The sequence below is a fragment of the Vicia villosa genome, linkage group LG2, assembly GCF_029867415.1.
Source record: "Vicia villosa cultivar HV-30 ecotype Madison, WI linkage group LG2, Vvil1.0, whole genome shotgun sequence".
Classification (NCBI taxonomy): domain Eukaryota; kingdom Viridiplantae; phylum Streptophyta; class Magnoliopsida; order Fabales; family Fabaceae; genus Vicia; species Vicia villosa.
The window spans coordinates 187,967,341-187,988,345 of NC_081181.1; the positions used below are offsets into that span (position 1 = coordinate 187,967,341).

A 21,005-nucleotide genomic window follows, 5' to 3' on the forward strand; every position below is an offset into this window, starting at 1 on the left:
GAATTGTCAAAGCGCCAACTTTTTCCCCTTTTTTTCTACCTGTTGAATTTTTCGAGTACTTTCTTTAATTTTCTTTAAAGATTAATGTTAATTTCTCCTCGTTTGAGTTGAGAAATTATCAAGTATAATCTTTCTTGAGTTCTCTTTTGAGAATTATTGAGATTTCTCTTTGGTTTAAGAAATTATTACGACTGGTTGTTATACCAGATACTACGGTGGTATTTATACCATGTGAGGGTGTATTTCTAGACTGATTATCTACCGTGCAAGTAGTAATCATAAAACATAGAACTGGGTTGTTTTATCTTGGAGGCGGCGTTGTAGTTTGACTGTTTTGCATAATTTTGGACAGTATCGTGAAACGTCTTAAAGAGAGTGACCTAGTATGCAACTCGGCCCGATAATTTCTTCGATGGAAAATTTTTTAAAACCGTGAAACAAAATTTTTAAGACGTTTCAAACTGCCATGGCTATCAAAGAAATTATTGGTATTTCTGCGGATACTGTCTTTGACAAATCGTTCATGTTTGAGAGATATCATTTAGAGGTTGGCAACAAAAGATGAAATTCTTCTTAATGTTGAAAAGGCAGATAACGTTCTGACCGAGGACATTTTGTTACTCCATATGGATCAACCAAACAAACTAACAGTAAGAAATATGAGGATTCATAAGGAACACTTAATAGTGTCGAAGTTGAATCTACTGCGCGGATTAAAGCGAACAATTTACACCTTAGGAAAGAAATCACCTTATAGAAAGAATGATTATAACATTCTGAATGGAATCGCAAATGATCTGTATGACTATTATAGTAATTGCGATACTTCAAAACAAGTTTAGGAGGCTCTGAAAAACAAGTATGACATTGAAGAAGCTGAAGAGCATAAGAATGCTTTTAGCAGCTACGTGAAGTATCAGATGGTAGATGAAAGGTCCGTGGAAACCCAAAGACACAAACTTCAAAAGATTTCTCATGAGATCATCACTAAAGATATGTATTTATATGAACAATTTGAATTTCTTTTATTATTGACAAACTGCCCCTTTTAAAAGTTTCTAAGAATTATGCTTTTCTACAAAATAAGAGATTTTTTTAATAGAGAGTCTGATTATTCTCCTTTAAATTAAAGAAGAATCTCAGAGACATGATTAAAAAGAAAAGTCTTAGTTGTTTTAAACAACAAAAATAAATCTGGTGTGGTTCTAAAGCCATATGACTATAGTACCATGTGAGGGTATATTTCTAGACTGATTATTTACTATGCAAGTAGTAATCGTACATATAGAACTGGGTTGTTTCATCCTGGAAGTGGTGCGGTAGTTCGAATGCTTTGCATAATTTCTGGCAGTGTCGCAAAACGTCTTAAAGAGAGCGACCTAGTCCGCGACTCGAACCGAAAATTCTTCGGTGAAATTTTTTTTAAAACCGTGAAACAACAATACTAGTAAGCACATGGAATTAATCCTAAACCCCTAACCTAATACTACCGAAGCCGCCCTCTTGCTTCTCTACCAAACCTACGACACCCCTCCTCACACAACTAGCCAACACACTTTCTTCTTCCTCTTCTCTCATTCACGTTCTTCTCTCCTGTCTTTCCCCTCAACGTGAGACTAGTTCCTTTCTCTCATCATGTCAACCCAACATTTATCTTCCTCCTCACGTACCAAAGACTCTCATTCGGCCTCACCTTCTCTAACCACACATCATATCAATCCTCCCATTCATCCTTTATTCACCAATTCTAACATCAACACTTTTATCAAAATTATCCTAAGCATTGAAAAAGGTCAAAATAACATTTGTTCTGAACTTTTCAAATCTCATGCTCGTGTTCATCAAGTCATTAATCATATCATCCCAACCCAAACCACATTATCTCTTAATCTCTCAAAGACATTGATCCTACTCTGTGTGCGAATCTCAATGTTGTTGTCCTTCGGTGAATTTATGGAAAAAAAATTAATGACTTTCTTTACTCCATCATTGAGTGTGATTAAACGCGAAAATACGTGGAACATATTACTCACGATGAATGCTTATCAAAAAAAAAAATTACTCACGATGAATTAGGTGCACATGTTATCATAATGTATATGATGGACTCGACAACATTGTAAACCATGATGATGGAAGCAGTAATTGCGTGCATTTGGCGTGCATCTTTTTTAAGGATTGTAGGTCACTCTTAGATTGCATGAAGAAAGTAATGCATGATCATAGGTCAAGGCAAACCAACTAGAAATCATGTAATAATCTATTTGAAGGCAACAAAATGTATATCATAGATTTCTCGCCAAAAAAATGGCAACGGTTTAAACTGTAACAGTTTCATATTTTTTTACGTTTAAAATCATTGAATAAGCATTCAACACAAAAATACCAAGAAAAATTGGTGGCAGTTATAACTGCTGCAAATATGTTGTTGCGGCATTTTCATAATTGTCACAAATCTTAAAGGCGGTTCAAAGCACAACAATAGCTATAAAAAAACCATCGAAAAACTTTTTATTTTCCTTGTAGTGAAATGAAATTAAGGTTACGGCAAGTCAAAACCCTACGTTTAGTTTATAATTTTGCTTCCCTCTACCACCACAGAGAGCATAAAAAAATTCTCGTATCTCATAAACTTCCCACCCACTGTAAGCATGTTATCAAAGTTCATTAAAACTACTTCAACCACCATGTTAATATTCCAAAATGTTAGAATTTCACTCACCGTCCCAACGGACAATTTATTCATATATAACAATAATTTATTCATCCATATATTTTAAATAAAACATAGTAATCTTTATAAATACACTTTTGATTTCGATCAAGTTTCCTGGAACTTAATTTTTAAGGGAACATTAGTGAGTGCCAAACGCATTTCCCTCTTCTTATACACATAAGTCCCAATATCTTTACATACATGTTTGCAAGAAGGACACACACTGGGACAATAAACCAACTTATAAGCATCTTCATACTTCTCAATCTTAAACCAACTCTGGATCGAATTCGAACCCGGGTGACCTAATAGACCATTGGTGGTCACAAATGTTTCTTCTTTCAAAAAAGGATCTATCTTCCAAACTACTGAATAGTTGGGACACCTCGAATCATAGTTAGCCAACATTATATTGAGATCAGTGGAGACACGAATAGCGCCTTTGACGGGCGCGATCCTTAGCGGAAACCCTTGACTACGTTTCACAACTACTACATGAAGTGGACAGGGTTCACCAATAGAACTTTCAAGTGAAATCTCTCCGCCATTAGCCGGGATGATATAGTAGTCAGCATCGACTCGAAGCTTCTTTCCCGATACGTCGAGGACTTGATCGAGAAAAGGTTTAGCTGTTCCAAGGAGTGGTTGTGAGAACAAGGCAATGACAAGTAGAAGTTTTATCATTGTTGTGCTCTTCATTGTTTTGTGCATATGTATCAAATGTATCAAGCTAATGGTTTGTGTTTGTTTTGTTTTGGTAGTGAATGGGGTTGATGGAAGATATGATCAATAATTTATAGTTGCTAACTAAGATTATTATCTATGGATTCATAAAATATTCATGCTAGATTTGTAGTCAATTATTACGAACTGCCTTCAAATTCTATGGTTGGTCTGTCTCAATGTCTTTAAAATTAATAGTAAAAATGCTAGCAGTAATTGATTCTTTACCAAAGCCTCAAACCGAAACGTCTAGTGTAAGAAACAATGTCCTAAATCAGTGGACTATTTATACTGTACTATAAATTTTATGCTATTATATGTTGTATTTTGTTTATTATTTTGCCAATTGTAAACGGTGGAATAATTATATTAGGAAATAGAAACCAACAAATTTAATTTAGGTGCTGAAATACAAGACAACTTCAGGAGTTTTATTAGACACACCAAAGGGTAAGTTTTCTTTAGAAATTAATGATTTGGATAAAAGAATGGGTACTTTTTAAATAAATTAAATAAATGAATATTAATTAGTTACTGTAAAATAAGTTTGGTTTACCAAAAAAGTACTCTTTAAAATAAATAATCAATGGAGTATATGTTTTTTGTTCGGATTTGTGAAAAAAATTGAATTTTTTTCTTTAAATGGAATACTCTTTAAAAATATCTCTCTAAAAAAGTACTCTTTAAAATAAATAAATAAATAAATGAAATATTTTTCTGAATTATTAAATAAATAGTGTTTTAAATAGGAGTGTTCAAAATTAAACGGTCCAATAAAAAATCGCAAAACCGAACCAAACCAAATCGAAACCGCAAAAAATCGCATTTGGTTCCGATGTGTTTGAGCTATTTTTTAACAAACCGCGCGGTTCGGTTTGGTTTGCGGTTTGTATTTTACAAATCGAACTAAACCGAACCAAACCGCATTATGTTACAATCCCCAAACATCAATTAACTTATATCCAACCCAAACTCAAACCTATTATGCCTTAACCTTACGATTACGAATGATTTTCTCTTCCTCACACTTAAGGTTTCAAGTTCAGTCTTCTCAAATCTCTCCTAGTGGTATTGCACATTCTTCTCATCTTCTTTTTCAAATACATATCACATATTATTTTCTAATCTTTCATCTCTTAAGTTATTTCTTTTTCATCTTATTATTTTTATTCTACTATTCCCTCTTCCAATTACGTTCATAATGTTCCTCTTCTTATCTAATCGCATCTTTTATGCTCTTTCTTGTTTATCATCTCTAATATTTCATCTCCTCTTTTTTTCTATTTTATGCTACTATTTTATGTTTTTTATTCCACTTTTATCTAATATTATTTTTGTATATTAAATGGAAAGTTGTTATCCAAATATGATGAATTTTGTTGTTATTTGATAACACATAAATGACTAAATACAAAGTTATGTTGTCATAAATGTGTATGTATGGCTCAATAAATTTTTGTAAAAAAAAAACCGAACTAACCGAACCAATCCAAACCGCATTGGTTTGGTTTGGTTTGGTTCGATTTTATTTCTAAAAGTCAACCGAACCAAACCGAACTGCACACTTTTTCCTCTTGCGGTTCGAATGATTTTATACGTCAAAACCGCCCAAACCGCACCGCGAATATAGTTTTAAAAATCAGATCGAATCAGTCGATCAAATTGGTTTAACTAAAAATTGGAGAAATTATAGGTCTGATCGGATTGTTGGATCGAATAAGCTATTGAATTAGCGGGAATCGGAAAAAATAGATAAAAAAAAATTAACGGATTAATTGCTTGCTTTTTTTCCTCTGACAAAACAACGTTGTTTTGATAAAAAAATTAAAATTAAAACATATGTAGATTTTTTAAAAAAATTATTTGGAACAACTTTTTCTCTTTAAAATTAAATTTAGTAGAGAATAATTATTTTGTTATTTAGTTTATGTTATTCAAAATTTATTTGAGTTTGTAGTTCATACTATTTTGTTGCATGGGATAATTATGTTAAAAATGTGAATTTAAAAAATCAACTTGTTGTTGGTGATTTTAGTATCATCAATGTATTTTGGTAATAATGTGATTTACTGTAGGGCAATGCAATTATGCGTTAAGCTTGAAACGAGTTAGGGTAGTGCGGAGTGCACGCTCGTAGAGCCAAACGTGCAATTGAATACGAATAATAGAAACGGGGTTCCAAGGGGCGGAGCCCCTGGCGGGGTGCGGGGCAGTGCCCCGCACGAAATTTTTGTTTGAATAGTTGCACCCTTTCCCAACCGACATAACCGTTTTACCGAACAGGTGCGTCGTTTCCCAACCAACATAATTGTTTTTACCGAACAGGTGTGTCATTTCAGTTTCTATTGTTGATCACCTATATAAGGAGTCATTTGGCCTCGGTTTCGAATACGAAAAAAACATACTTCCTCTAAATTCTGATCTGTTCTCCATTGTCAGAAACAGATTGTTCTTCGAGAACTATCCCTGCAAAGATTTCGTGAACCCAGACAAGAATAGGGTCGAAATACTTTGTTCGGAAAGTGAACGAACACGATTCTTGAAGATATCCAGGATTATCATACCTATATCTAACACTTGTGAAATTATGATATTTTAAAATTTTCTAATTGTCGTAATTTTTTTAGAGATATCATTTGATTTGACTAGTTTAATATTTATTTAGTATTCTTATAGAAGTTGATTTATTCAACTGAGTTATTCAATTTAAATTCAATTTAGTCATGCAGTTCGATTAGTAATACAGTGGTTTGATCAATGAATCAAATGACTTTATACTTTTATAAGTTTGATAATCGATCCGATTTTTAAAATGTTGGAGTATGAACAAATAAAAATTTATTTGTGTTACCTTAAACTTTTTTCTTTATTGAATGCAAATGCAATGATCCTTTCTAAATGTATCAATATAAATAGGATTAATGAAGGCCACATTTTCACTACACATATTAAAAGTGAATACTCCTCAAACGGTTTACATGGCATCATGGTCCACTGGCTTTTGTGGCTGCTTTTCTGAATGTAGCTCTTGTAATTCTCCCACCCTTCATGCAAATTTTTCCCTTGTTTAATTGTTCCTATCTTCAAATAATTTCGTAATTTTCATGTGTAGGTTGCCTCACTTTATGGTGTCCATGTGTTGCATTCGGAAGGGTAGCTGAAATTGTAGACAAAGGAACAACTTGTAAGTTGGTGATTAAGTCTCAATTGTTTTGCCTTAAATTTTATTTTAAGAGAAATTGATGAATATATAAAATATAAACTTATGAATATTTCTTTTGTTTGGATAATATTGCAGCTTACTGTCTACTAGGTGGTTTTAGTCATTTTGGATCGATCTATGCATATATTTATCGCACTAAATTAAGGAGGATTTTTGGAATTCATGAAGTCAAACTTGCGATTGCATTGCTAGTTGTTGCTGTGTTCATATTTCCATTTGTCAAGAGCATCGTGAACTTGAAGCTCGTGGATTCAATCATGTGTCTGCAGGCATATAATATTTTAAATTAAATAGATTGGCCTAAAACAAGTATTAATTATGAGACAAATTAATTAATATTTTAAGTAAAGTTTTAGATCAAATTTGTTTATTTTTAAATTTTTAAATTTTTTAAAAATTTAAGAATAATTTTATGTTCAACTATGCTAGACTCGTGTGCTGCAAGAGTTTTTAACTATAATAGCTTATAAATTATCTTCTATATGTTCAAATATTGGTCTTGATAAACAAAATTGCAATGTTTTATTTTGGTTTTAAGAAAATGAAAATTGGGATCTCATAATCCGAAATTCAACTAAAAAATTAAATAAAGTATGATAAAAGAAAATTATACTATACAAATTCTAAACATATATTATTCCAAATAATTTATGCTTAAGTATTTAAGATCGGGATGTTAAGGGACTCTTCCCATTTAATTTGAGATTTTGATTTTAAATTCAATTTTGGACATGTAACATTGTTACATTTTTTGAGAAAGAGACTTGAGTTGAGGAAGAGTCTCAGATTCAGTGGCGGATCTAGAACATTTTGTAGATAGGGGCAAGAAAATTTTTAAAGATAAAATTAAATGTTCATAAAATAATTTGAACTTTTATAAATTACAAATGTTTTTTTATCTATATTTTATTTTGTGAATGAATTATATTATATTATCAATGTTTAAAAAAAAGTAAACATAACATCTTCTTTTCTATGAATTTATTTTTATATTTGTAATTCAATTAATCACAGATTTTGTTAAAATAAACAAAGTTAAAAATTGAAATCCTTTTACTTTTTATTGAAGAAACTTTCACTCTCTTAATTGATAATAGAATTTTTTGGAAAAAAAAAATATTCGGATATTCTTAATTTTAGGATGATAGCAGAATATTTTATTATTATTTATGATATTAATAGAATTTTTTTAATAAAACTTCAATAATATATTTTTTAATAATGTTAACTACAATGTTAATCAATTTTTCCATTCAATAAAAAGTTCATAAATTTTTTTTTTAAACTTATGAGTTATTAAACAATATAAAATTAATAAAATATTTGACACCTAACTCTTTCAACTATATTTATAAAAATAATATAAAATAGATAATCTAATGTATTTGTTTTAAAACTCATACTAAAAGACTTTTTTTAAAAAATAACCTTAGGTAGAGTATAACTAAAACATATAAGTAGCAGATTGTGTTGTTTTAATTAGTAGGAGCAAGTTTTTATTTTGAAATTGACAAAAACATTAATTAAACATTAAATTAATATATATATATATATATATATATATATATATATATATATATATATATATATATATAATTTAGTATTCATGGTTATTATGCTTGTGGGGGCAAGAGCCCCCAAATCCCACAACATAGATCCGCCCCTGCTCAAATTCAGTCCTGAACGTGCAGTAGTGTTAAATCTCTTAAAGAAGAGTATTATGCATTACACCACTGATGCATATGAAGAACAATAAGAACAACCAGAGAGAATTGAAGAAGAAGATAAAAGAATAATATTCATCTTATTGAGTAAAAGAGATGGGTATAAGTATATATACAAATATGGTGAGCACTGCTAGAATCAGTTATTGGCTCTAACTAACTAACTAACTGTGTAATGTATCCCTAACTAACTGTATTAGTTGTTAGCCCCTCACAAGCTGAACTAGAGTTGATGTTCAACAAGTTCAACTTGGTCATAAAGGAATGAAATGGCTTTGAAAGAAGAGACTTGGTAAAAAATTTGCAAGCTGATTGGGAGATGATACAGGAAGTAACTTCATAACTCCAGCCAAGAATTTTTCACGAACTATATGGCAATCGATATCAAGGTGTTTAGTCCTCTCATGAAAGACCGGATTGGCAGCTATATAGAGTGCACTCTGACTATCACAAAAAAGAACCAGAATCTTATTGCATTCAACATGGAGATCTCTGAGCAAATAAAGAATCCATTGAAGTTCACAAGTTGCTGCAGCTAGAGCGCGATATTCTGCTTCAAATGAAGATCGTGATACCGTATTTTGTTTCTTGGTACGCCATGATATAAGAGAGTGTCCAATATAAAAGCATGAGCCAGAGACAGAACGGCGTGTATCAATGCATGTTGCCCAATCTGCATCAAAGAAACCAATAACCTGGAGAGGTGAGTTGCGTGGAAAGAACAACCCTTGGCTTGGACAATTTTTCAGATACCTTAATACTCGACAAGCAACATGATAATGTGTCATGGAAGGGTTAGAAAGAAACTGACTTAGTTGTTGGGTGATGAATGTAATGTCGGGTCTGGTAGTATTAAGGTATATTAATCTCCCAACAAGCCTTCGATAAGATGGAACATCATCATAGGAAGGACTATTATCATGACACAGTTTTATGGAGGGATCAGAGGGTGTGTTGGCCGGCTTGGACCCCAAGAATCCAGAATCATTAAGGAGATCTAGGCAATATTTTCGTTGGCAAATAGAGATGCCTCGACTGGAATGTGCAACAAAATACTAGGGTTGATAGATTATTTACTTTATTTGTTTTAGATTGATATTTTTTTGTTAACACAATAATATTTTTCAAATATCATATATTATTTTTTTGCAAATGTTTGTTTTGGATGAAGTTGGATCTACCGTTGGAGCTGAAAATATGAAAAATTGTAAGTTATGTTTTAATTCTCTTTTGTTAGTTTCACACTTTTATTCTGAACATATTTGTGATTTATTTAAATTTTTAATACTATATTTTCACTTTTTTATGTTTTCTTCAAACGCAGGTTCATGTTCTAGGTTCCATATCCAGGGTGTTGGTGTTTGTCATTTGTGTTACAATAGTTAATTATGTATTTTTTTATCTAAAAATGGAATTTCTTGTAATTTGTTATCTAAAAATTGAATTTCATGTTAATTAGTGAGAGATAATTTTTTTAATAGAGTAAAATTGAATTTTTTTGATCATTTGGACCGACTGATAAAATTATATTTAGAAAATGGAGTTTAGTCTAAGAAAAATAAAATTTGACAATATATTGATCATTTGGACCGACTGACAAAATTATATTTAGAAAATGGAGATATCTATTTCATTTTTTTGTTTATTTGGAATTCATCCAACAGCTAAGCATTGGATCAGTGTAAAAAAAATCAAAAAAATGGGTTAGCTTTAAATTTGGGCTTGCAATTCAAATTGGCCCAGTTAAATAGTTAACCGGAAAAAATCGATGAAATAAACCGATCCGATTTAAACCGAACCCGAAAAAAACCGATAGTTGAAATGGTCGGAATTGGGCCTATTGTATTCACCCGAGAGTTTGCTCGGAGTGATGGTTTGGGCCCGAATCCGAACCGATCCGATGTCCACCCCTAGCTTCTACTCTAAGGGGGCGCTCTTTCACCATTATAAAAAATTAAAAATATTTTTAAAATTCATAAATACAATTATAGACGCATTTTAAATACACCAATTTCATGCGTAAACGAACCACATCCTCATTTTATAAAAAAGTTAATTTAAAAATATACTTCCGAATAAATCTAAAAATATATTTTCCAAAAATATACTTTCGTATTCAAGCAATCCATATGCAAAGTAGAAAACAAAATTAAAACAGAAAAAGAATTCCATAAGCTTCAGAAACAGATCACTATTGAAACCTGGCATTGAAGTCAAAAAATAGAGGTGGCTTTTAAAATAATATTGACCAGAAATTTCCACTCTATTTACAAAGCAGAACTTCTAATTAAATCAGACCTCATACAAGCAAATGGTGAAACACGAGTGACTTGCAAAAAGTGCATAATCCCTCTTGCAAATGTTGCATAGTTTGATAAAGATTTTTTTTCTTCTTCTTATAAGCTCTAAGCTCTTGCCATGGGAATGTGGTAGAAATATAGAATAAAAAATTTTATTTTTCTTATTCTTTTAGTAGCAGAAAGCATAAACAAAGTGGAAGGATTGGTGCAATATAAAAATAAAAGAAGCAATAGTAGAAACGGAAAAGTGAAAGAATTGGTATAATATATAAATATACTTCCGGATTAATATGGAATATCTGCGTCCAAAAATGTATTTTCAAATTTAAGAGATCGAGTTTCTATAGTGTGGCTATCAACCACTTAGTGTTTCTACAATAATCATAGTTTCAATTGGATAAAAATATCTTAACGATATGTAGTAGGCAACATTTGGTCAAACACTGCGCAGAACTTAAAACATGCGTGTAAGTTATATTGTTACCAACAAAATTATAAGGGAGAATTGGAGACGCACATATAAGAATAACTATTTAAATTAGCACAGAACATACAAATAGTAGAATCAAAGAGTTGCAGAAGCAGGGATTTAGCATATACTTTGTAGGAAGAATTTGTAACAGACATCACACAAAATGCAAAATTTGTCTATGTTGTTTGAGCTACTCTTGACTCTCAAATTCATTCTTTTTGGCAGTGCCAATCCGTACAAGCTATTTTTGTGTAAAAGCCCATGTGTGTTTTCAGCAATAAGGAACTGCGCTCGTTTTGCTTGAATTTGTTTCTATGCACTCTCTAAGTGCTTCTTTATTGCAAACAGAATAACTTTTCAATTGGACAAAGAAAGTCTTTCAATCACATAAGAACACCTTATTTTCTGGGTCAAAACAGCCATAGTAGATTCTAATTCCCTTGACCGTCCAGTGCCTCATAATAAATGACTATGGCTTGGCAAAGCTGACTAGTCTTCAAAACTTGGGAAGAGAATAGATGACGGAAAACAAGGTTTGTGCAATCATTTCCTGGTATATCATGATTAGACTAGCTATCCATCATTCCAATAGGATTTAGTACTTGACAATAAAAACTATTTTCCAAAGTTGTCAACTTCACGTAGAACAAGAGCCAAATTTTCTCATCAGTTCTATGTTTTCAGCAATGGTTGAGCCAGGAGTTCCAATAAAACCAAGAGATGCACAACTGCATACAGCCTGCTCAACATAAAGAAGTACATCAGGCAATCTCTGATTGGAACAATACTTATTACCAATTCTAGACTCTGAATTTGGAATAAATCTCTCTCCGTAACCCGCTGCTGTTAGTTTTTTGGCTGCTTGTATAACCACCTGATCACCTTCTCTTAAGAAATGCACCTTATAGTTATGTGCATCACTGGTTAAATCACCTAAATAGGTACCAGTCCAATTATCTCTAGGAAGATCAGTCATTATAAAAATATGTATGGGCAGAGGGCCTTTCTGCCTCAAAGACTCTAATTTTTGTCTTAACCCATCAAATGTAGACTTATGGTGATTCTTAAACTGCCCATCCAGCAACCTAAGCTGTGCGCAAAAATATTGAGCTTTTATGGTTGCTTTAGCAAACTCCTTTCCGGCATTCATAACTTCTGGTACAAATGGAAGAAACTTTATCTTCTCCATCAAAGATAAAAACCTCTGGTCCTGATGTGATTCGTGAATATCAACATATGACTCAGAACCTTTGTATGTAGCAGAGAAAAGGCTTCCAAAAGCTAGCATTGAAGCTGATTCAGCTTCAGAACCAGGTCCAAGCGTCCTAAATACATCCCTCCGTCTCCTAACATATGATATTTTCTTTTTCTTCTTTAGCTGCTCATCGGGTTGGAATGAATCTAACACGCCGTTCTCACGACCATCTGTATGGTAAGTCCATACTGTAGTTCTGCAATCTTCATTGATAGCATAAATACACTTTTCAATATTCCCACCAAACCCTGCTAGCAGAGATCCACATTGCTTAAGGCTTTTAGAAGAGGAGGACTGTGACTTCGAATCATTATAACAAGCCAAATCTAAGCTGATGTCACACCATATCGATACAAAATCTCTAAGATCAATAACCCGAACAAGACTAGAAGAAACTAAAGATGAGATATCTATAACCTCAGCAATGGAGATATACCTGCAAGAAAAACAACGGATGAAAATTTACAATTCATACATATGACCAAGGGCAATGTAGTTTCAAATATAAATATGTACTGACATAAAAACCACAGAAGAAAGATGTCACTCATACCCTTAAATCATAGTTTCTATGTTACCGATATTGCTTTTATCATATAACAGGAAACTAAATCAATTGCATATAAAAGGAAAAAGTACTATCCGACTAAATTTATATATCAAAGGAATATGCTGTGAAAATCAAGGAATATAAATGATCACTGTTGTTGGTATTTAGGGTATGTCAAAATTGGTTTACTTGAGCTTATCTACTATCTTATAGAAACAAAGTCCATAAGTTATTTTCAGCTTATTTAAATAAGCTCTTCTGAGTCGATAATGTAAAAAGCTAACAGCTTATATGAAAAAAGTTTGGCCCTATTTTATCTTCTATTCCAGAAACAGCTTATACTAAGCATTTATGTTATAAGTGCTTAATTAAATTTAAATTGTTTATCCAAGCAAAACAATAATGTCAAATTGAAAATAGCACAATTACGAGTTACAAAATCAAAATATAATAATAAGATGATAATAAACACACATCTGAAGCAATTTTTGCATCCTACTTGACCAGAATTCAACAAACTAACTAACTAACCTTCCATCTCGAATAAGTTCAACGATATGATCCCAAACAGAAATCCTCATATCGTTCGGTTCCACGACCCGAAACTTAGGACAACTACCTAGCGCAACAGCATGGTGATCCAAAACAGGAGGAACAAGCAAAGTTCGATTAAGTATCCCTGCAATCAAAACAGCGTGTTTAAATTCCAAAAGCTGGTTGCTGAATCCACTGTGAGGTGCATACATCATGAATTTCTCGGTTAATGCCAAGGCTTGGGAGGAGCATTGAAGTGTATGTGAAGTTTGGGAGAATTCATTGAATTGAGAATCGCGTTTCATGTAATAGTAATAAAGAATGAGAAAGGAAAAGAACGTGATAAGGAGAGAAACGGGAATGAGTGGGAAACGGGAATGGGGTTTTCTTTTGGGGAACATAGTGTTAGGGTTTGGTGATATTCGAATTGTTCAAGGGTTTGGAGATGTTGATTCGGTTTCAGAAAATGTCAATCTGTGAAAAGCTGACAATTTTACGGATCTGTGTTAACTAACCCCTCCGGCCACCGTGGATGTGGTTTGGTAACGACGGTTGCAACATCGGAGATCAAGATGGGAGGTGAAGGTTCAATCTTCAATGTGTTATTACTTAAGAACTTAAGAACAAATTTCTTCATCTATTAACAATTTAACAATTTTCATCAAATTCTTTTAAAAAATCTTGATATTCGACCGGTCAATTTTACAATCTATTAAGAGGATTCAAACTTTGTACTTAAAAGGTGTTCGCGGTGCTGTTTGGTTCGGTTTTGAGCATAAAAGTCATCTAACCGCGAGATAAAAATGCATGCGGTTCGGTTTGGTTCGGTTGATTTTTAAAAAGTTATCCAAACCAAACCAAACTGAACCAATGCGGTTAGGATCGGTTCGGTGGACCGCGGTTTACACCATAAAATAAAAATCTACTGAAATAAAAGGAAAAAGGAAAGTAATTCAATGTCAATATAATATATGATATTATACCATACAAAAGAAATTATATTACAAGAACAGTAGAGAACTAAAAATACATTATAAATGAAAGGGTTAAATATGTTTTTAGTCCCTATAAATAACCCAAAATCTTGTTTTAGTCCTTATAACATTTTTCGTTCAAACAATGATCCTCATAAAGTTTTCCGTCTCCAATTTTAGTCCCTGCCGTCAACTTTTATTAACGAAAGCTGACGTGGCACGCCACGTGGAAGACAGCTTGGCAACAAATTTAAAACGCATTAGATTGAGGGGGTTTTAAACCTCCTCTAAATAAACCTAGAAAATTTTAGGAACAAATTTCTCACAGACATTTCATCAAACACCTTAGATGCACCATTTAAAATTGCAAATTCATTAACAAACTCCATTAAAGCCTTCACAAGTTCAAACCTGTAAACAATACAAACCGAACCATTTATCTTGGCTTCTTAACTGATAAAACTGAAGGTGTTGTCGAAAAAATGAAGAATCTTGGCTTTCTTTTGAGTTCAATGTCTTACAACAGCCTTATGACTCTTTATACTAAAGTAGGTCAACCGGAGAAAATTCCTTCCATCATTCAAGAAATGAAGGTTAGCAATATCATGCCGGATTCTTACACGTATAATATCTGGATGAGAGCTCTTGCTGTTGTTAATGACATTTCTGGTGTTGAAAGGGTTATTGATGAGATGAAGAGGGACGGTCGAGTTACGGGAGATTGGACAACTTATAGCAACCTCGCATCTATTTATGTTGATGCTGGCTTGTTTGAGAAGGCCGAAGAGGGCACTTAAGGAATTGGAGAAGAGGAAGGCTAGCGAAGATCTTTCTGCTTACCAGTTTTTGTTTACATTGTATGAGCGAATAGGCAAAGTTTACGAGGTTAATAGGGTATGGCGTTCTCTTAGGTTGGCATTTCCTGAAACTGCAAACATAAGCTATTTGAATATGATTCATATTTTAGTTAACTAAAAATGTTTTCGTGAGTGGGAATCAAGTTGCACTACTTATGATATTCGAGTCGCAAATGCTCTGATAGGGGGGCATACACAAAATTAGACATGTTTGAGAAAGCTGAAGAGCTAAAGGAACGCGCTCAGAGGAGGGGAGCCAAGCCTTATGCCAAAACATGGGAAATATTTTTGGACTACCATTTACGAAAAGGTGACTTTAAGTTGGAGGTGGATTGTTTATCTGAAGCAATATCAATTGGTAGAGGGAATGGTGAGAAGTGGGTTCCATCATCCGAGAAAATTGGTATTATGATGAAGCATTATGAACAGGAGAAGGATGTTGATGGTGCGGAAGAATATATAGAGATCTTGAAGAAATCAGTGGATTATGTAGGGCTAGAGGTGTTTGTTGAAGCATTGATTAGAACTTATGCAACTGCTGGTATGCAACGACGATTGAATATGGAGAATGTGAAAATGTGAACGAAGACACCCAGAAGTTGCTCGAGACTATCTCCGTGGAGTGATTCATGGTACTTTCATCCTTCAAGTTTTCATTGATGTAAATTGAGAGGTTGCGTCCTTTCTTGTCGGCAAAAAAATATGGCATTTCAATTTAAACATTAAAAATATCTTATTTCATTGTTGAAATACTTGAGGTGCTTGGTTGCATTACCAAGGGGATCTAACCAGTAACTTCTGAGCATAAATATTTGTTTTTGCAAATGACACAATCTGCAAATAAAATCAACCCAATTTAATTTGGATAGCTGGATTGGTATTCACAAATGGTCCTATGAAATTGGTTCCTATGGAATTGGTCCGGTTTGTATTGTTTACAGGTTTGAACTTGTGAAGGCTTTAATGGAGTTTGTTAATGAATTTGCAATTTTAAATGGTGCATCTAAGGTGTTTGATGAAATGTCTGTGAGAAATTTGTTCCTAAAATTTTCTGGGTTTATTTAGAGGAGGTTTAAAACCCCCTCAATCTAATGCGTTTTAAATTTTTTGCCAAGCTGTCTTCCACGTGGCGTGCCACGTCAACTTCCGTTAATAAAAGTTGACGGCAGGGACCAAAATTGGAGACGGAAAACTTTATGAGGATCATTGTTTGAATGAAAATGTTATAGGGACTAAAACAAGATTTTGGGTTATTTATAGGGACTAAAAACATATTTAACCCTAAATGAAATATATGTATATATTAGACAGTAGAGAATTACATATATATGTAGCTCAATAAAATACAAAAACTAAGTCGATTATGCCAAAACTTAAGTTAATAAATTAATTATTAAAATTCAAAACGTGAGGTGTGGGTGTGTGCAATTGGATTTGGAAAGATAATAAATTAATTATTAAAATTCAAACTTAAGCTAAATATGCGGTTTGGTTCGGTTCGGCTCGGTTTTGTGAAATAAAAACCGCAAACCAAACTGAACCGCGCGGTTCAGTCCAAAAATCATCCAAACCAAACGCGGTTTTTTGCGGTTTCGGTTTGGATTGGTTCGATTTGCGGTTTTTCTTTTGGATTGGTTCGGATACGATCACCCCTACTTAAAAGGAGACCAATATACAAACTCTTAAGGATTAGAAAATTCATTAAGGAATACTAGAAAGTTGTGTTCTAAAATGATAAAATAGTGAAAGTGAGTAAATACTAATAAATACATGAAATAAAGATTCACTCACTTTGAAAACCTTTATAAAGAGTTAATATCATTAACTCAACAAAAGGATAAAAGAGGATAAAGTGTCACATTGACAAATGTGGTGAGTGCCACTTGTAGACGGCACTTGATGAACCATGTTGTGTATTCCTGCATTGAAACTCTAAGACATTCGAGAGTCTTGAAATACTATAAGGAAAGTATTTCGTTCACGATTCAAGTCTGGATCCGTTTAACTTTGAAGCGTTTTCTAACAGAATCATCATCTATTTAGTTATGTTTGGTAGAATTGATTTTATCAAAATTGAGCTAATTAATTTATGTTTGAATACATTTATGTTAAAGTGAGTGAAACAATAAATTTAAATGTAAAAATTACGTTTAAACTCAGAAACTATAAATTTTATCTTCAAGTAAAATCAATTATAGAGGCAGAATCAATTCTATTTTAGAATAACCAAACACCTTAAAATCACTCTAGAATCAATTATGTCTGCCATTGGACCCTGATAAAACTAACATGGACCACATCTTCTTTATCACAATCATCGAACTTACCTTTACCCCTCATTCATATACCTAACCTTTCTCAGCTATGGTTAACAAGAGAGCATCATACCTATGCCGAAGGATGCCAACACCATGGATGAACTACGTTGTCAAAATTAGACATCGGAGGACAATGTCCACAATATTAGACCGCGCCAACAAGTGTCCAATCCCCTAGAGGAGATGGAAGTGTTGGACCCCCATCCACTCTTAGACGAGATATGGGAAGCATCTGTCCCTAAAGGATTCAAACCTCCCTCTTTGGCCAATTTTTTAGGCGTAGTGATCCTTATGAACATGCCGCCCCATCACCCCAAATGGCCGTCATTGGAGCGTCCGACTCCTTGAAGTGCAAATTATTGCTAGCAGCTTCAGGGATGCAACCTTGCGATGGTACATGGGTCTTTCTTGAGCTTATATTATTAGGTGGTAAAGAAACTCGCACACCAGCTCATTGTCAATCGTCCTAGAAGACGTCCACTGCCAGCATGTTCAACATACGACAAGGTCCATCGGAGTCGCTGAGAGACTATCTCGCTTAGTTCAACGAAGCCACAATCATGGTCATCCCTCTAAACCAATAAATATTTATAGGGGCATTCCAAAATGAACTTAAGGCGAGACACTTCAATGAGTCTCTCTCCCATAAGTTTGCACTCTCGTTAGCAGAAGTGGTCATCATAGCAAAATGTTACATAAAAGGATAGGAGAGCAACGCCAAGAAGAAGGTGTGAGACGTCAAGGAGCATGCTCCCAACTCTAAAGTTCACACTGCCAGAGAAATAATAGTTATATCTCTCCCATTAAAGACAAGACTGCGCTAAAGAAAGTGGGCAAAACGGTAGAAAGCTTCACGCCTCTAAACGCTCTCTGTGAACAAATCAGGCGTGAGGTTCTTCACCTACACAACATCCATATGCCTCCAGATCCAAAGGGAGAGGTAATTGGGCCTGAACTAGGTAGATGGTGCAAGTTCCATAAAGTCAAAAGACATCAGACTAGGGATTGTTACCAACTCAAGAAAGAGATTGAGAGCCTAATCTAGGAGGAACACCTCAAGAAGTGTGTAAATGGCAATTCCCCCCATGGACCAGAAAAATCCAACACTCACGGGTGAGACGGCGCAGGGAGCCATGGGCCAAGCAAGACAAAGGATACATCCCAAGGTGTGGGCAGCAAAATCGTGTGCCACATGCTCAACACTATAGCAGGAAGATTTTTCGGAAGCGAGGAAACTAGCCCAGCCCGTAAAAGGTATGCTCACCAAATTCTGAATGTATAAGACCTCTCCAATACTAAAGGTGAATGCGCTATAAGCCATTATCGCCTTCTCAGAGAAGGACACGACCAACATTCACTCTCACAATGATGATCTCATCGTCATTACCGTTAGATGTGATGAATGGGAGATAAGAAAAGTCTTCATATACCAAGGGAGATCTGTAGATATTCTATATTGGGAGGAATTTGAAAGACTCTGCCTCAATCCAGAGGATCTAAAATAAAATTTTGTTCCTCAGGAGAGAGATATTGGACCAGATGTCTATGACAACTTATCCAACTTGTTAAACCAAGTTTCACATAATATGACAATAACTCAGAATTAAAGACAATGTAATAAAGAACACAAAATAATTGGTAACTCAGTTAAATGCAAACATACCTACATGTGGGGCATCCAACCTAGAAAGCAATTCACTATTCTATAGTATATTTCTATTTAGGTCTCCTCATAAATATGAGAACCCCCTTTCACTTTCTCTCAGTCACTAATCCTAAGCGATCAACCTCGATAAATACAATGAAGAATATTGAATTGCAACTCAACTAAACAATCCAACTATTATGCCTAATGATATGAATGAAGCAATTGTGTGGTGTGCAATTAAAAGAAACAAAGACTTAGCCAAAAACATAAATTATCACTCAAGCAGGTGGTTTTCAAGGCATGGAATGAGTTTCTATATATAGAAATTCATAGCTGAGCTTTTCTCCTTGGATATAGACACTGATAACAATAATCCTTGTGGCACACAAGAGAAGAATGTGCTAGAATCAACTAAAAAATGGTGCACACAACAACAGCCTTGTTATGAAAAGAATGGACAGATGTTGCACACATTTTGGGATATTTGTTTCCACATGTGTCCTTCTTCACATAAATAACTTTAATAACCCATGTTGTTTTGCATAATGCAGCCAATCCAAAAGGAACAACAAATTCTCACTTTGACAAAAAATTTCAAAAAAAAATTCTTCAAAAACATCCAATATGTGCAACATAAGTTGAGTACTAAGCACACCACATACGAGCAAATAGAGCAAACCGCAGCAGCAGCAGAAATCAATGTAGCACCTACATAAATCAGCAGCATAATTAGAATTCAAATGGTTGCTACACATTAATTAATGCTCATAACACCTTTCCAGCCATACATGAACGCACATCAATCAGTAGTCAAGTCAAATTCAGCAGAGTTCCACTGATGCAAACAGATCGGAGCACACAATGGTCATATGCCATGTCAGATGCTTCAACATATGTGCACAATTACAAAACCCAAACAATTAGTACTAAGCAGACACCAACAACAACAACACGTATCATAAGGTCAGTAGTCAGAATACAATACTACTTGCCCACCAGTACTCCCCCTTTTTGCAATAATTTGGCAAAGGTGTTCCTCAGAAAAATCATCCAGGCAGCGTAGTGGTCAATATGTAAGCACATACACACAGTAGATCAAGAGTAGACGAACATCATCAATCACGAGGATATATGTTGAACATGATGGTATAGCATCATGACAATTATTAAAAAACCATAACATTATCAAGCCATTATAGATCCAGGAATGTTTAGGTGTTATTACAGCCTGATAGCGAAACAAAGAAAACCAATTACACTAAAACACCTAGAAAGATCAATCTTCAGACTGATCACTAGACTAACCACCTTAATCAATGAAAGTGACTTAGTCTTCATCAGCTTTTAAGTCAAAACCATGTGTCTCAACAGGTTCTTCTTCAAGGACTTTGTCTTTTTAATAGACTTTTTCCTATTCATAGATGCTCCAACAAATGGTCTAACATGTGTCTCTAGATCAGCCTGCTTTGCCTCTAGAGCCCTATTCTTCTTTCCAAACTTATCTTCCACCACATTAGCCTCCCGAGCCATCGTTTTTCCAAATGATTGACTCATTTTTGAAGAGAAATGAAAAAACTTGAGAGAAGGGAAAAATAACAAACTATTGAGTCCAAAGGAGATATATAAGAACAATAGCCTTACTTGTAATGAATGACCAAATAAAAGAATATTTTGAAAATAAATAATCAACCTCATTGTATGTGCACCATAG

At 33.9% G+C, this 21,005-nt stretch overlaps 2 protein-coding genes and 2 pseudogenes across 2 annotated transcripts; 2 read left to right on the forward strand and 2 right to left on the reverse strand.

The window, feature by feature from the left end:
- Positions 1 to 2,721: 2,721 nt before the first annotated feature.
- On the reverse strand, positions 2,722 to 3,468 carry LOC131647694 (miraculin-like). Its single transcript, XM_058917556.1, has one exon. It carries the CDS (start codon positions 3,425 to 3,427, stop codon positions 2,822 to 2,824), a length of 606 nt encoding a protein of 201 aa, XP_058773539.1. The 5' UTR covers positions 3,428 to 3,468; the 3' UTR covers positions 2,722 to 2,821.
- Positions 3,469 to 6,417: 2,949 nt separating this feature from the next.
- Positions 6,418 to 6,939, forward strand: LOC131650906 (cell number regulator 10-like; annotated as a pseudogene).
- Positions 6,940 to 11,210: 4,271 nt separating this feature from the next.
- On the reverse strand, positions 11,211 to 14,158 carry LOC131653305 (O-fucosyltransferase 30-like). The gene is made up of 2 exons (XM_058923411.1): positions 13,495 to 14,158; positions 11,211 to 12,849 (listed from the first exon to the last, which is right to left on the reverse strand). Exons 1-2 carry the CDS (start codon positions 13,896 to 13,898, stop codon positions 11,796 to 11,798), a joined length of 1,458 nt encoding a protein of 485 aa, XP_058779394.1. The 5' UTR covers positions 13,899 to 14,158; the 3' UTR covers positions 11,211 to 11,795.
- LOC131650907 (large ribosomal subunit protein mL101 (rPPR4)-like) lies at positions 14,030 to 16,046 on the forward strand (annotated as a pseudogene).
- Positions 16,047 to 21,005: the final 4,959 nt, after the last annotated feature.